General features: G+C 40.2%; 1 protein-coding gene across 2 annotated transcripts in view; it reads left to right on the top strand.

Annotated features, from left to right (window-relative positions):
- LOC127424733 (probable G-protein coupled receptor 153) overlaps positions 1 to 18,028 on the top strand; it is an 86,157-nt gene that overhangs the window by 28,156 nt on the left and 39,973 nt on the right. For both annotated transcript variants that reach the window (XM_051670157.1, XM_051670158.1), the window contains exon 2: positions 11,854 to 12,435. In XM_051670157.1, coding sequence (XP_051526117.1) covers positions 12,083 to 12,435 — 353 coding nt within the window. In that variant the 5' untranslated portion in view covers positions 11,854 to 12,082. The remainder of the gene's footprint in view (positions 1 to 11,853; positions 12,436 to 18,028) is intronic.

Here is an 18,028-nt window from a genome sequence, read left to right as displayed (position 1 = left end):
AGCCAGTCGTCCAGATAGTTGGGGATGCGAATGCCCACTTCCCTTAATGGGGCAAGGGCTGCCTCTGCGATCTTCATGAAGACGCGTGGGGACAAGGACAGGCCGAAAGGGAGGACCTTGTACTGGTATGCCCGATCCTCGGATGCAAACCACAGGAAGGGTCTGTGTCAAGGTAGAATCGAGATGTGGAAGTACGCGTCCTTCGGTTCTACCACCGTGAACCAATCTTGATGCCGGACGCTCGCTAGAATACGTTTTTGCATCAGCATGTTGAACGGGAGTCTGTGTAAAACCTGGTTCAGTACTCGCAGGTCCAAGATTGGCTGCAACCCACCACCTTTCTTCGGCACAATGAAGTAGGGGCTGAAAAACCCCTTCTTCATCTCGGCCGGAGGGACAGGCTCTATCGCACCCTTCCGGAGGAGGGATGCGATTTCCGCATGCAAGGTAGCGAGGTTCTCGCTCTTCACCAAGGTGAAGTGGATGCTGCTGAACCTGGGCAGATGCCTGGCAAACTGAATTGCGTAGCCGAGTCGGACGGTCCGGACCAGCCATCGCGACGGTTTGGAAAGTGCAAGCCACGCATCCAAGCTGCGGGTGAGGGGGACCAAGGGGACAATCTCGTCGGACATACCGGCAGGTGGGGCCTCACGGCGGGGCGGAGCCTGAGGTGCCTTGTCGTGCCGTGGCCGTGCTACGTTCAGGGACATCGAAGCACTTACCTGGCTCCTTGTGACCACCCCCGGAACAGCCTGGGACGGGGGAGGAAGAGGCCTGTCCTTGTGACCCGTGGAGACCGTCACATCGGGGGCGGATTTGTGCCACAGCTAGGCGCGCAGGGGCAGGGAGACCGCCGCTGGAGCGCCAAACCTGCCAAAATGGAATGGTGGACGGTGGTCGTGATGACGGCCGTGCACACCGGGTATGTGATCCTGGGAACAAGGAAACGCTCTTTTTCTGAATTCTTGGGTACCGCAGCTATTTGGGCATGTGGCGAAATTAAATGAAAAGGTAACAAAAGATTCTCCTCCTGGCCCTCCACTGGGGGATGGAGTGGTCTGCTTACCAGTTCCAGAGCAGCAGGTTTCCTCGCCCTGGGTCGCTTGCAGGAGAGCCATGGCATGCAGGGTGGAGGCAGCTTGTCCAGCGGCACCGTAGGCCTTGGCTGTCAGGGACGACATAACCCTACAGGCCTTGGACAGGAGCTTCGGGCGCCCATACCAGGTGGCGGATCTCTGCAGGCATAGGTGCACCGCGAGCGCCTTATCCACCGGGGTGATCGCCGAATACCCGCCCCACCATTGAGGGTGGTGAGGGCGGGGGAGCTGAAAGATCGGGACCGGGCAGTAAAAGGTGCCTCCCACGACTTTGTCAGCTCCTCATGCACTTCCGGGAAGAAAGGAACTGGGGTGGGGCGTGGCTGTGAGCGGTGCTGCGGGCCCAGGAACCAATCATCGAGCCACGAGGATTCAGGGGAGAGCGGAGGGTTCCACTCTAGCCCGACGCTCGCGGCTGCCCGGGAAAGCATGTCCGTCATCTCCGCATCAGCCTGTGTCTGGGCGACCGTACCCGAGGAGGGAAGCCCAGCTGAGGCTTCCGTGTCCAACTAGACGAGCCTGCTCTCCGATGCTGCACTCGAGAGCTCATCACCTTCGCGGGCTCTGAACAAGAGGTCGAACTCGCCGTGAGACGAGCCGGCGGACTCATCCGGAAGCCCGATCGGGGCAGACGAGCGTGCTGGGGAATGGGAGGACCGTGGGGGGATACCCGGCGGAGGTGGTCCCATTGGGGTCCCCAAATTGCCCCCAGTGCTAGCCGCACTGGCCTCATACCCGTAGGTAGAAGGACCGGGGCGGGGAGCTGCTGGGGTGGCTTGTTCCCAAGAATGATCCCTAATGTCACTACATTGACACAACGTCGAGTGAGTGACAGATAGGGAACTTAACTTTTCATGATTCATGCTTTGTTCAAAGTTTTGTGAGAGTATAGAGTCATGAATTCAGTACCGTAAATTGAACTAAATCCTTACGCCCTTTATCATTTCTGTTTTTAAAAAATCACATTTTAATAAAATAAAGGAAATCAAATTTTGATTTTTTTATCTGATTAATCGATTACATGATTATACATGATTCGGACAGGATTTGGATCTTTATAGTTATTTCTAAGGTCGGAGGTCTGGATGCGAAATTTGGCCAAAAGGTCTAAATCTATAAAAAAAAGGTGCGCTATGCAACGGAACGTGAAATTTCATACAGACATTTCTAAAAGTATGTTTGTGAAACACTTTCCTAACATCCTTGGCAGGGATAATTAGTGTGGTTGACTAGAGTGAGATGTGGATTCTTGGGGTTTGGATTCTTTTGTAATTCTCTAGTTTGCACAAAAATGGATACAGTACCTCAGCAACCTGACTGCTGGAAGAGCCTAAAGAGAGTAAGAAGTTAACTGTGAAAAAGTATGGATTCTTTAGGTGAAAAGGGAGTATGTCAGGTCATACTTAAGAGACCAGCAGATGCTGCAGCAGTCTGGCTATAGTGGTTAATTATTAAACAGCAAATACATTTTGAATGAAGGCCAGGTAGCATTGGCCTTAGTCACTTTAATGTCTTGAGCAAACTGTTGGATTTTGTTACGATTTTTATTTTTTTTTTTCGCATTTCAGAAAAACTTGCATGTAGTTTAACCAATAACAATTACAGACATTCTTTGCAATTATAAAAGTAAAATTATAAAAATGAAATGCCATGAAAAACATCCACCCACCAACTTCAATACTAGTGGGTTACCAATATGTTTTTTTCAATCAGCCAATCAGGCACAGTTATAGAACGCAATAGTCTGGTACCGGAAGAAAAATCCCATAGTGTAATTGATTTTTAATGATAACTTATAAACCTTTAAAGATAGACCTACCGCAAGCTCTGAAGTTGTTAATCAATGGTAAAGGCTTCTAAAGAAGCCATCAGTCTGCATTATTTCAGATTTATTTCGGTCATGAAAACTCTGGGAAAGAATTAGCATGTTAATGTTGGTATATTTTGATAGGAGTTGTTCTTGGCAGACTTAATCTACTATGATGCTGTTGCTGCAGGGCTAGTAAGGAGACTTGCTACTGCTACTGCAAGAAATGCTGCACTGAGAATGTAGGACATGCTGCACAATTAGACAAACACAAGATATGCTGCATCTAGCATGTACTGTATACTTCTGCACAATTAGACATAATTACAATCCCCATGTTGCAGATCTATGGACAAGTGGAGCTGGGGAGGTGGAGGGTTTCAGAGAGAAACTCACAGCACACTGTAGTTAAACTGGCTTACTTGCAAACTAAGCAAATTTAAATGTTACACAAAGAGAGTACACAAGTTCATTGGCTACCCGATTACATGTCAAAGGACCAATCAGCTACATCATGCAAGCCAATTGGCTTAACATATCACATGTGATCGTGCTGAATGTCTAACAGATAACAAGTTCAAAGAAACTATTAGCTTGAGTTTTACGCTTGAACTTTGTCATTTTTTAAACATCTTGTTTAATAGCGCAATTGCTAGTGAAATACTACACTACCCATGATCCTTAGGGAGAATATGCACGAATCAGAGAATTGTGGAAAACTAACCAAGGCAAAAAACACCCACTCTCATAAGGTACCTGTACTGTAAATGATGTAATCAAGTCGGTCTCCCTACACTCTCAAACTGCTTATATATTTACAAATATCTGAATATTTTGGAATGAACTTAAAATATATTGATTCTATACATAAAATTAATGATTTTATATTTATAATTGTTTTTAATTTGGCACAGTCTTGTATCTTTGTATTTTTGTTAGATTTTCAAAATGTTTTTTGCTTCAAATTAAAGTTTATAATGTTGTGATTCACTTTGGAGCCGGTTGGTTTGATTCATGGCTTAGAACTCTTTTATGAAGTACTTTAAAAAAATAAATAAATGGGAAAAATACTTCCAGAACCAAGATAGCAGAAAAAGTTAGTGGGCACTGTTGGGGTCTGCTCCAAAACCTAGTGTGCTGCCTTGCTGTCTCCTGCCTACATAGGCAGCAGTCTTCTGTGGCAGTATTCTTACTGAAATGATGCCTCATAAGAGAGCGATTTGGGCAGCAGCTCCGCAAATCATTCAAATAGCGTTCTCATGCGTAGCGCACAAGAGACTCGGCTCGCAACAGATTTAAACACGGGTGATGTGAGAGAAAAGACGCAATCCTGAAATGAGCATAAATACGCATAGCACACACTTTTTGGGTAAAATAGTCTCTATGATATTAAGTTTTCTATGATATTAAACTATTTTTTATCGATAATTTTCCGTATTAAATGGATTGAGTATATTTATAATCCAAATTTCTCTCGCTTTGTCCTCCATCTTGGATTTATTTTTCCACCGAGCTCATTACGGTGCATTCTGGGATCGCCTACTCAGAGAAGGATACATATGATGCTACCCTAGAATTCGGCCAAAACGTGGTATCTTATGAGGCAGCAAAATGAAGATACCTAGCTTTTGGAACAGCTTTCGCATCGGGAGCATGCCTATGATGTTTTAAAATACTGCTTTCGAAGGAAGCTCACCAGGTTTTGGAACAGACCCTTTCACTCTATTGGCTGATGTAGATAATCTCAAAATGGCTTAATATTATTAGCCATTAATCTGCATCAGAGGCTGACTGATACATTGGTCTGTCACTGTTCAGCTGCTGATGTTGATGTTGAACCTTGTGGCAGGAATCTTTTTAATCTCTAATGACATTACATGATGTTTTAAAGCTTTTCTTCAAGTCCTCCCAAAGCATCACTTTCCCTTCAAAGACTTTCTGATAAATTCTGGAATCCACGGTCGACTTTTTGAAATGCTGTCAGTGTCAAGGCCCTGAGTTTGAAAACCAGACCCAAACCATAGTTTTTGTTTCTCACCACCCATCTGCCATAATGTCCAGACAGCAGTGGTTGCTCTCATAGATTGGGAAACAGGGTTGGGAGAATCTCATAAGAAGTTGTTTAGTTCATATTGCAATCTATGACTTCCAGACTTTGCATTAATCCAAGCACTTCAGAGCATATCACTCAATCTTTATCTCCTTGTTGTTGATATATGTCAGTCTTGCATCTGTATTATTTTTTGACAGCAGTGAATGTACAGTATGTAGGTCAAAGCTGTGCAGTCTCTCATGCTCTTTGACATTGACTGAGGCAAGACATGCATGTAAGTCCTTTGATGATTTCCTGGGCCTCCAGCATCTTTTACTCAGCTCCTAGGCTGAATTTGGTGGGCCTGGATAGATTGCCAGTGGTTTGAAATGTTGTTCTTTTTTCTACATGATTTCAAATGGCGGTGTGACTGACTACACATTACTTCGATATAAAAAAATTTTACTTCTAAGGGTGTTTCTTGACAGAACACGGCTCCACTCTGCGACTAAATGCCATTTTTCCTGGCTGTACGACTAAATTGTGTTACAGGTCGAACTAGTGTGACAACAAAGTTGGCCAACTCTCTCTCTCTCTCTCTCTCTCTCTCTCTCTCTCTCTCTCTCTCTTTCTTAATGTGCTGCTGTATTCAGTTTTCAGTTGTTCATATAAAACATAAAACGGGGAATACTCCAAAAGCAGAACAAAACAATTATCAGGATGGCCAATAGCTGAGCAGAGAGCAGGCATATTTAATTGCTAGTAGCTGCAGCCCGGAGATCTCCAAACAGGGGCAGAAGGTAGCTCCAGAAGGGGGCATGGCTACTCCAGAAGGGGATTGGGCCAACTCCAAAAGGGGGTGACATTTCCACGCATGGGCTGCTGCCTTATTACCTCGCTGACATATCAGTCAGTGACTTAAAAGACAACGTTTGCTTACGAAGGTACCTCGGCAAACTTGTTGCGGACAGGCTTCCAAGGCAGCACTACGTCATTGTTGCTAGGATACCAGTATTCATTCAGTCCAACTGAACCACAATGGACTATTAATCTAGGACAAAATCTTGAGCGTTTTGGAGATAACCAAGTGTATATTTAATAACTACAATACTACTTTCTTGCTAGAAATTGAATCAATAGTGGGAAAAAAAAAACGTATATTTATTCACAAACTGGCAATCAACTGCCTCTTCGGCCACCATTTTCTTTCTTCAGCTCAACTGCTGTGGATCCGCACACACAGAACTTTGGGATTTGATAGGCAGTGAAGGATACATGCTGCCTTCAAAAATTGATCAGATGAAGATATCTCAGTAGACAGGATGTTATGCGGACATTGGATTTGGGCGTGCCTTGGTCCCATCTTACCTTCATATACAGTCTCCAGAGGCAGTATTTCTTGGTTTCGGATGCAACCATGGTTTCAAGTTTGTCACATGCACAATGAAGAGCAGTGAAATATTGTTTTCTACAGGCTTCCATGCTGTGTAAAACAATACAACAATACAAGGAAAACTCAGATAATACACAATGTGCACAATATACAAATGCCACACATACACAAACCAATCAACATTAGTGCAATCGATGAACTGTGAAATATGTAATGATGAGTCATTATATATAGGTGAAATTGTTGTGAAATGTTAGTTAGTGTAGTGTATAATTGTCCACAGAGAACTCATTTGACAACAGTGTTTTCATTAACCATCCTTATGGCTTGTGGAAATAAGCTCCTTTACCCTCTGTACAGGCCCTAAGGCTGCGATTGCGTTTACCTGATCGCATCGTCGAAAAGAGGCCATTTCCTGGATTGCTGGGATCCTGAATTATTTTCTCAGCCTTTGTCCTGCACCGTTTGGTAAAAATGCCCAGTAGGGTTGGCAGTCCACTCTTGGTGATACGTTCAGTAGCTCGTAATACCCTCTGCAGTTCATTTAGATTTTTGGCAGTGCAGCTTCTGTACCAGGCAGTAATATTGCCTGTCAGGATGCTTTCTATGGTACATCTGTAAAAGGTCTTCAGTACCTGGGGGCCCATTTTAAATTTCCTCAGGCATTTTAGGTAGTACAGATGTTGATGGGACTTCCTGAGCAGGTTGCTGATGTGTGTGGACCATGTCAGGTCCTCAGAAATATGGACTCCGAGGTATCTGAAGTGCATCACTCATAGTGTACGTTTTTCCACTACATCACTTCATCCTTGTCTGAAATCAAGCCCATCACAACAGTATCATCAGCAAACTTGACAATCATATGTGTGTAGGGAGTACAACAAGGGACTTAGGTGCAGCCCTGGGGGGCCCCCGTGTTGAGAGTGAGGGTTGATGATAGTTTACTGTCTACTCACACCACCTGGGGCCTACCTGTCAAGAAGTCCAAGATCCAATGGCAGAGAGAGTTATTCAGTCTCCACGTGTTGCTGGTGAAAACTTGGCATCACCTTTTTGAGTTTAGCCTTGTTAAAATCACCAGCAACGATAAAGGCTGTGTCTGGGTGTGATGTTTGACACCGGCTTAACTCTCCATTCAACACAGTGCAGTGTTTGTGTCTGCTTGTGGAGGAATATAAACTGCAGTAATGATGACCGAAGTAAACTCCCAGGGTAGATAAAAAGGGAAAGTTAGGGTTAGGAAATGGTTAGGGGCTCTGTATATCTTTGTTCACAGTTTGGAACACCCACACCTTTTTGGAGTTTTAGCCTGCAGCTATAACCTTCTCCATTTTCCGGGTGTAATGTCCACGGAGGGTGCCAAAAGCGAGTTGTAAAGTGAGCTGTTTTCAGCTGTACAGGATGTAATACAGTGAAGAGGAATGCTTATGTCCCAACTCACTCACACTGTTAGAATATTTTAATTTAGCCCTATAGAAATTAGGTGTTAACTTTTAACAGATGTTGCTGTTGTTAAAACCTGTTAATGCTCATTGACCCCACCCATGGTCCTGACTTTACTTTGCTTAAGTTCACATTTACTATATAGAGTGCTGTTCAAAATTGTTCATAATGTTGACAAATTATACATCTGAATAATTTGTCAACATTAACTTTTTTTTTTTTACTAGACTATACAGTAAATGTGAACTCATTTAAGCAAAGTAAAGTCAGGCTCATGGGTGGGGTCAATGAGAATTGAGGGTGGTGTTTTTGAAATTATGGTTCTTCTGATTGCAAACAAAATATTGCAAACAAAAGATCTTTCCCTAGAACTAATTTAACTTCTCTCAGCCATTTTTGCAAATGGCACCTCCATTTAAACAAACTGGTCCCAAAGTGATTTTTAAAGTTCCACACAGGTGTAGTTCATCATATTAACTATGGATATAATTTTGATAGTGTTACTTCTTAAAATAAATGTCACTTGGTTTGCTATTTTGTTACACAATGCAAAAACCTACATGCATTTTTATGTTTGGCTTAAAGGGATAGTTCACCCAAAAATGAAAATTCTCTCATCATTTACTCACCCTCATGCCATTCCAGATGTGTATGACTTTCTTTCTTTTGCAGAACACAAACGAAGAATATATCAGCTCTGTAAGTCCATACAATGCAAGTGAATGGTTGCCAAAATTTTGAAGCTCCAAAATCCACATAAGGGCAACATAAAAGTACTCTAGGAGACTGTGGTCATTAAATCCATATCTTCTGAAGCGACATGATAGGTGTGTGTGAGAAACAGGTCAATATTTAAGTCCTTTTTCCTTCACTTTCACTTTCTCCTTCTTCTGTTTTTGGTGATTCTCATTCTTCGTGCATATCGCCCCTTACTGGGCAGGGAGGAGAATTTATGATAAAAAATGACAAATATTTATCTGTTTCTCACCCACACCTACAATATTGTGTCTGAACACATGGATTTAATCACTGAAGTCATATGGATTACTTTTATGATGCCTTCATATGGATTTTGGAGCTTAAAAATTTTGGCACCCATTCACTTGCATTGTATAGACCTACAGAGCTGAAATATTCTTCTAAAAATCGTAATTTGTGTTCTGCAGAAGAAAAAAGTAATACACATCTGGGATGGCAGGAGGGTGAGAAAATGATGAGAAAACTTTCATTTTTGTGTGAACTATCCCTTTAAAATACCAAATACTTTCTGGAGCCACTGTACATAAATATTGAGATATTAATAAATTATATATTGTCAAAAGGCTGAAATATATCAGTATATATATATATAGTCAAATAGGGATGTCCCGAATCTGATACCGCACTCATGTACTTGTTCTCATGCTCTTAAAAATGCTTCAGTACCAAATACCAAATACAGATACCATCTGTCATAGGGTACCATGTGTCACTACTACATAAACATTCAGCACACAAATTAAATTCAAGTTATATTGTAGTATGATTATTAAACCACAAAGGCTGCAATATAATGAGATAAAAATATAGTTTACATGTGCTGTGCACTTTAACTGTGAGCGCTTGTGAATGTGTGGAACCGGTGTTGTACTGATGCCGGCAGCTTATACCTCATACATGGAAAACACCATCATGAGCATTGCACGCTCTGTTTGTATCAGATGACGGCGAACAGATAGCTAATTCACTTTGTAGCACAAGGCACATACAGACTACATATTTATTTAAATAAATAGCAGCCTTTTGCTGTTTAATAGTCACATTGGTTTACGTAGCAACCTACTTTTCTGGAAGTGAGAAGCTACCATCAAAACACAGAGAAATGGAAAGGGCTTCGCTCCAAAATTAAAGCTTAATTTAATGGGGAAAAAGTACGACAGAAATGTATCACTACTGTATAGTTATGTAATAATAACTGTAATACTACTACTACTACTACTAATAATAATAAATCAATAGTAATTGTGCTATTTTTAAGCAATATCTCATATCTGCTCTGTTATGCAGCACTTTATTTTACAAAAATAAATCCAATGTTGTATTTTGCATTGTGCTGTGTGGTTCTGTATAACCTCCTGAGACCTGATCATAACTGCTGTATGCATTTAAAATTTTCCTTTTTGAATTGGAACTAGTAGCACCTAAAAAAAAAAAAAAAATTATGTTTTTGAAGAGCAAATAGTTTTCCTAAAAATGTATTGTCCTCATATGGGGATAGCGGTACTAAGTTGTGAAATTTTAAATAATACCAAGCTATAAAAAGTCAGATTCTTTTTTTTTTTTTTTCAATCAGTTGTTTATTGTGTTTAAATAAGTGTTGGTTATTCGTGTTTTTGAGACGTTACAGGCATTACAGCTGCTTTTCTGTAAAGCTGCTTTGGAACAATGTTTTTTTCTACTTTGGCAACAAAATCTCAATGTTCTCTCTTTGCACTGTCAAACAAACAAGTGTAACAATAATAACAATAGCAACAATACCCAGTGCTGAAGCATTTTACCAGTCAGAAATGAGCATAATTCATTCTGATAATAAATTTAATTATGAAGTAATAGCCAGCATCATCCAATCACTGCCAACCATGTTAAAATAAAATTATACATTATAAATTCTGAATCTAAGAACTGATTACCATTGTCCCATGTCTGCCAACCATGTTGAGTGGTGCAAACATCATCTGCAGCCTGAAACTGAACTTTTGAAACTGAACACTCCTGAATGTTAGGAGTGAATGCGTTTGGCTGAAAAGGAAAGCTTGCTCCCTATTTAGTGAATGACTTAACCTCCAGTGTGCTGTCAGTCTGCACTGGTCTCAGAACAGTTCGAAATGCACCTTATTTTCAACCTAATTCCATATAAATTCTCAGAACTCATTCTCAATGCGATAATGTACAGTTAATATAGGATTTCTAAGGGAAAAAAGGCCTATAGTCCACATAAGTAGTCACTGTGTTTAACGGCGTGCCATTTCGCCATAAATCGCTGACATTTTTTAAAATGGCATATCGGATGAAACTAGAGACTCAAATCTTTTGACTCAAACAGGTTTCAATGTAAAAACTTAATTAGGTTTCTTACCAGATGTGGTTTTGTTAGCGTTTCTCCCAAAGACAAGCTTTACTGGGATCGGTGCCATGTTGTTTTGTCACATAACTCCGTGTGTCAAAAGTTTAACCCGTTACTGACAGCCCAGAGTGTCCTGAACTGAGATCAGTCGGTTTAAATGAAATGAAATTATGCATTGCATATAGCAAATACAAAACAAACAGTCTACGCAGAAAGATGCAGAGTCACACAAGGATAAAAGCACTTTTATGAAATGTAATGAAAGTAATACAATATTATGTTGAAAATTTTATTTCATTTGGTTACATTTTTAATGAATTAATTTATTTAGACACCATTTTGATGATAAAATTGAAACAAACTTTATATGGAATTCAGAAAAAATAAAACAAAAAAACTGTATCTGGACATCCCTAGTTTTAAATATATCACAAAGCCTTATTGTTAATTGACAGTTAAGAAAGTCTGTAAAAATCTGTAAGAAATGTGCAGTTATATTCAGTCCATACATATGCTGTGTGTGTATACTGTATGTATGTCCAAAGATGCTTGCCCACCCACCTAAGAAATGGTCCAGCCAGCCATCCACGGCACATTTGAAAGACATTAAACAGGATTCTGCTAACCGTTTGCCTTTTATATGACATAAACATTGGCATAACATTAACTTTGTCAGGCATCTTTATCATTAAGAAACAGCAAACATTTTCTTGCATTATTGCTCGCTGCTTCTGTGTTGACACAAGACAGCAGATGGACAGGTACTTTTCAGACGTGTTTGAAGAGACAAAGCTGCGCATAAAACAAAAAGCTCCATGTTACAAATATTTCATTATGTTATTAAAATGGTGGTCCTTCCATGGGAATATGACTTTATGATTGACTGTTATTACACCTTGGTTTACTGTAATTTTCTTAAACTCACCCGATCTCAGCTCAAACCACTTGTCCAACACTTGTCTTGTCTTGTCTTTGCAGGATTGTTCAGGCACTGGATCGGCTCTCAGTGCATGTGCTCCTCCTCCGCCCATCCCCAGCACCCCCTTACACTGCTATGCCCCCCACCCCATCCTCTCAGCACCTCCAGAGGAAGCACTGCCCGCCCCAGTAGGAATGCCTGCTCGGGCCTGGCACCTGCCTCTGCCCGCCGCTGCTCCCGCACCTTGCATCATTCCATCCCCCACCAGCTCTAGCAGGCTGCTCCACCATGAACGATGAGGTCATCAGCACTAATGCACTGGCCTGGCTGGTCTGCTCAGGAGTGTCCATCCTGGCCAACGCCTGGGGCATCCTGAGCGTGAGCGCCAAGCAGAAGAAGTGGAAGCCGTTGGAGTTCCTAATTTGCACTCTGGCCGGCACGCACATCCTCAACATGGGCATTCCCGTTACCATGTATTGCGTCATTCAGCTGCGCCGACAGCACTCCAACTATGAGTGGAACGAAGGACTATGCAAGGTCTTCGTCTCAACCTTTTACACCCTCACCCTGGTAACCTGCTTCTCCGTCACCTCCCTATCCTATCACCGCATGTGGATGGTCCGATGGCCTGTCAATTATAGGTAAGTCACTTGAGCTGACCTTTGTTGTGGTGATATGAAATCTGATTCATTTCTGTGAACTGGTTCTTTCAAACAATTTGTTTCAATGAATTTTTTTTTTTTTTTTTTAAGTGGTTCTTACATCATCATTACATTATTAAATTTTTCATGACATCCTGACATGGCATATACAAATCTAAAATGTTCTAATGGAATATAATTATTGCTCTCAATCAATTAAAATGTTTAATCAAATTAATTACATGAATTGCCGTTTAATTATTCAAATAAATCACAATTAATCATATACAGTATATCGATGTAAAGGCCCCTAAATAAAGATAATTCAATATAAAATAAAATATTGTCCTAATTATAAATATAATATATAATAAATAGTTATATTAATTTATAATAATATAATAACATCCGTTAATTGAAAGACATTACATTATTGTAGCAGAAGAGTAAAGCATTTATAAGAATTGACAAAAAGTGGCTTTAGAAGTCAATATATTGTTTAGTTTATTTCCATATTATTGATCATAAGCCTATTATAGGCTTACAGTCCACAGCGACATCAATCTGTCTGAGGTAGACACAAGACCCATTCTTGTGTTCCATCTGTACTTGCGCCAGATAAATAATTTTGATGCGTCTCACTGTGGTTTTGTGTTTCAATGGCTTTTAGTGTTTCTAGCCATCAGTGCTGTGTTTTTAGGAAGCTGCTCAAGTTAAATGTAGTTTAAACCTTTAAAAAAATCATTTGAAGACCCCCGCACTCTGCTCCCTGCTGACAGCTCCCTGCTGACTGAGACTTAAAAAAATATGTAGTTGGTACCTTCCAGCTTGAATTGCTGCATTGGTAGGAAAATTCCTTATTACTGTGGCACGATTAATTGTGTTGATTTTTTTTAAATGTTATTTTTTTATAGAATTAATCACACTGAATTCATGCTTTAAAATTAGTGTTGAAAATAGCCTTAATTATAAGTCACTAGGACTAGTGATGTAAGTCCGACTGGTTTCAGTGAATCATATTTTTTTAAATGTTTGTTTCAATGAACCAGTAAAAAAAATAAAAAATAAAAATAAACAAATAAAAAGATTGACTGGCTTTGGAAATGTATAAAAAGTATACATGATAAGTAATTTATGTGTATTAAATGCAAGCAGAGTTAAAAGAAACATTTGTTTGGTGTTCAAAAGAAAAGAAAATGGCTATATGGCTGCTGTTGTTGCATTCTGAAATCAGTCAGAAAGCATTTCATAACACAACTCAAATATGTGTTGCACTCTCAGCTCCACCTTTTTCACAAAAGTGTTCCACGATTCATAATGGAAGGCTGTTTTCGTTTTCCAGTCTCCAGTGTTTTCACTTGCATCTGAGTATGTTTTAATGAATAATATGATGTTTAATATATTAATTTTTTAAAATTGCCAAATAAAAAAGCATGTGGCTCTCCTGATAGCACACGTGCATAACACAAACATCGCTTTGATCTGTATGTTTTCATCTGGAAGACAGATTTTTTAGGTTGTTTGCTGATCTGCAATATATAAGACATGGATGTCAAAAAAATATTCAGAAGATGTCCATGTAATGTAATAAATGTTTGTAAATCTGATCTTTTTAAGATCTTTAACAAATGTTAATAAGAACGCGATGCTTTCCAGATGAAAAACAGACATCTCGGAGATGGAAGTGTGCTATCTGCGTCCATAGTGCCGAGTTGCGATGGCCGTCTTTTGACGGTGCCTCATCCGTTAAAGTTTAAGGAGTGGGTAGATGGCATAAAGCAATGGCCCGAAGATAGCTATACTGATATCATGAACTACTTTGAGATGTTTTGATTGCCAACAACTGCACAAGTTGAGCTTGAACTCACTTTTATTCAAAATAATGTTTAAAATGGCTATTGTTCTCCATATGAATTGCTCATTTCAGTCCTTTTTACATTGCTTTTTATGGAATCTGTAACCAGAAATGAAGTCCAGCTGCAATCAGAATCATCATGGCACTGCCCAGTGGTTGGTCAGGAATACTGTGGATAGCGGGCATTAGCTACAAACTGTCTGTTTCTATGGCCAGTCTTCTGTTTCATGTGAGCTGCTATCCTTTCAAAGAATAGCCATTGATTACTGGCCAATGTGAATGACGTGTCATCATGTGGCAGATGCCAGTGCAAAAATCTATAGGAGGCATATCATGACAATCAGTGAATAATTATTAACACTGGATATTCTATGCAAATTAATAAATAGTAAAATTACCCTTTTGTGCAATGCTTTTTATGTAGAGGTCAGAGACTATGTTATCCTTTGAAATGACCTGTCCAGTGGCAAACCCCACTAAACTAACACTATGGCCATTCTTGTCTAAACAAGTCCCTCTGTTTTAGATCCATTTGTGTTATGCTTGGCTTCAGGTACAGAGACCAGAACTTTGGTGGTTGTCTAATAAATTATGCCAGGTGTCTGTCAAGCTCCCACTCATTTGAGTCATTATGGTTAAATCTTTTGGATAAAACAATGACACTTTGTTGAGCCAGGGACGCTGTTGATTTTGGCGTTAAGCTGCTGAAAAAAAAAGGCTTTCTTTGACAATGTCACAAAATAAGTCTATACTGATAATCAGTTAATTTGCTACAAGGGAAAAGATTCAATTTGCAGACATTCTCCTTTAATCACTGATGCTTTATCTCAGTATTCTGAATGCTGTAGGGTTGTCACGATACCAGTAGTTGGTACCAATACGAGTGAAATTTCACAGTTCTTGATAGATACCAATTTCAATAAAAAAATACATAAATAGATAAATATGTTATTTGCAATGACCCTGGGTGTTAGTGATGTTTTTGTCCACCAGGTGGGGTTGTACACTACACTACAGGGTAGAGTCAAGAAACCAGCCTGATCTCACAGTGAAATCGGAAAGAGTAGACGACTTTTTTTTCAGCAAAATCAGTAAACGTTAACTGGAATTTCTAAACACTGCCCCAGTGGCCAAAGCGGTAAGTGTTGTGTAGTGATTCCCAACCCTCTTCCTGGAAGCCCCCCAACACTGCACATTTTGTTTATCTCCCTTTTCTGACTAACCCAATTCAGGTCTTGGTGTCTCCACTAACAAGCTGATGAGTTGAATCAGATGTGTTTGATTAGGGAGATATACAAAATGTGTAGTGTTGTATGGCCTCCAGGAACAGGTTTGGGAACCACTGGACGTGTGAGCTCCATTTATGTCCAGGAGAGGTCGACAAAAGCTAGTAGTGAAGCAAGTTGTTTTCAGCTTTACAGGACATTATACAATGAAGAGAAAAGCATGTATTTATAGATTCTATCCCCCAATGTTTCCATGTTTTTGATGGTAGCTTCACATCTCTGGAAAATCGGTTGGTTATGTGGCCCAGAATGATTATTAAATTGCAAAATGCTGCAATTAAATTATATAAATATACAGTCTGTAGGCGCTGCACATTTCACAGTGAATGTGTACTCTATTCTGCAGTACATAGTACACACTTTACATAGTGAACAGGGGACTCTCCTCAACCACCACCAGTATGCAGCATCCACCTGGATGATGTGATGGCTGCTATAAAGTGCCAGTATGCTCACCACACACCACAGTATACTAGTTTGTTCACCAAACACCAGCTAAAAGGAGTAATAGAGCACATTCTCAAATTAGTGCGTGAGCATTTGGAAGCATTCTTCAGCACGCGGTGACCGAATTGAATCCATGCTTGGTACTACCTTTTCTGCAAAAACACTGGTATTGTTACATATTTTTTATTGTAGTATCAGCTTGGTACCGAAGTACAAGTATTTTTGACATACCTACTCTGCTTTTTGGAGAGACATCTGAGTGTTTTTTTGTTTTTTTCATTGTGTGATTATTATTTATGTGTATCGTGTTGTAGATTGTCCTCAAATCACAAAGCATCACAGTATTATTTGCAGATGAATGCTTCTCTGGAGAGTAACGCTTTTAGAGCCCTATTACCAAACAATGAACAACAGCATCCAAATCAATGTTTGGCAGAATACTGCAGTTAACTTATAGATGTGGAAAATATAAATAAATAATAATGATAAAACAAATGAACAAGACAGAGGGCAAAGAATTGCATGTCTTTATATATCATTTGTAGCAGATGCTTTTGCATACAACATGACACAACTAATCGCTAAGCTTCCTATTGTTGCTGTAATTGCTGTTGGTGGCAGGTGCAGTTTGATTCCGAGTCTTTTTTTATTATGCAAATTCATGAATAGTCCTTATAGACCCCATGAACAGTGCACACCCACTTTTTCAGCCGTCTTTGTTCCGTACATGTTTTTCCTCTTCATTATTTCCTTAATGATTTCATAAAAAGAGCTCTAAAACATGAACCAAACCAACCAACTCCAACCTAAATCTCAACAATACAAATTGTGATTTGAAGCAAAAAATTATTTGGAAATCGGACAAAAAGACAAAAGTACAAGCATTGCAAATTACATATTTCCATGCATAATATAGTGAAGATTCTTGCAAAATATTCAGATAAATACAAATATATAGCAATTAGTTTAAGAGCGTAGGAAGACCATCTGGATTGTGTCATTCTTAATTTCAGAGGGGAGAGAAGGGATAATGGTAATGCTCAATAAATGCAACATCTGTAATAATTTTGTCATTTAAGGTCTGTAACAAGGGGTCAGGATTTGGCTGTTTAGCATGGTAAAATGTAACTACACCAATGTGGGAGCAAAAAGATGCACCTAACTCTATCATATTAGAGACCTCCACTCTCCACCTCTCTCTCTCTCTCTCTCTCTTTCTCTCTCACTCTCTCCCTCTGTCTCTTTTGCTCTCTCTGAGATGCAGGCTCAGCTGCAGCCGTGAGACATGTGATGACATTAGTGTTGCTCATGGTGCGTGCGGGCATTTGAGGAAAGGCCACCATTATGACTGTGAGCACAGACAGACCTACTTCCACTCTGGGCTACCAGAGTCATGAAAACACATGGAGGAGCTTCTATGCTCTCTCTGTCTGTGTCCAGCCTTGCTACAAAGTAGGGGGATATTTGCACTTGGTCACCTCATGCGTTTTCACTGATCGGATAGCTATCCGTATATAAATGTAAATGCCCTCCAAGATGGATTCGAGACAGATATAAATCTGATCACTCAAACCACCTCCGGAGGAAACTCGGTCAAGTGTAAATGCATCTGGCTGTTCAAGCTACCTATGTAAACTAAACTTTACTGCACCCAAACAGCGCTACATCTGCATAGGGAAAATGCGAAACATAACAGCTGCTATCGAGTATTTGCAAAGGGCTCGCTTCACGCAATAAATAATAACAAAGAAACTGATGCAAGTTGTAGGAGAGACAGAACTATTTTCTTAATTTATTTGATGTAGATCACTGACGAAACTGAAATTAAACACTGACAGTAAGCGCAGATGACACGCATGGACATACATCAAGCCCTGCGGGGAAAAGTCACTTAGAATCAAGAGTCTTTTAAATTCGCAAATTCGCAGGTCTTTTCCAATCACATGACTTTTTGCAATCCGATCAGTAAAAATGCATGAAGTGACCAAGATTTAATACCCAATAG

The sequence above is a fragment of the Myxocyprinus asiaticus genome, chromosome 33 (assembly GCF_019703515.2).
Source record: "Myxocyprinus asiaticus isolate MX2 ecotype Aquarium Trade chromosome 33, UBuf_Myxa_2, whole genome shotgun sequence".
Classification (NCBI taxonomy): domain Eukaryota; kingdom Metazoa; phylum Chordata; class Actinopteri; order Cypriniformes; family Catostomidae; genus Myxocyprinus; species Myxocyprinus asiaticus.
This window is presented reverse-complemented; position numbering and strand designations above follow the sequence as displayed.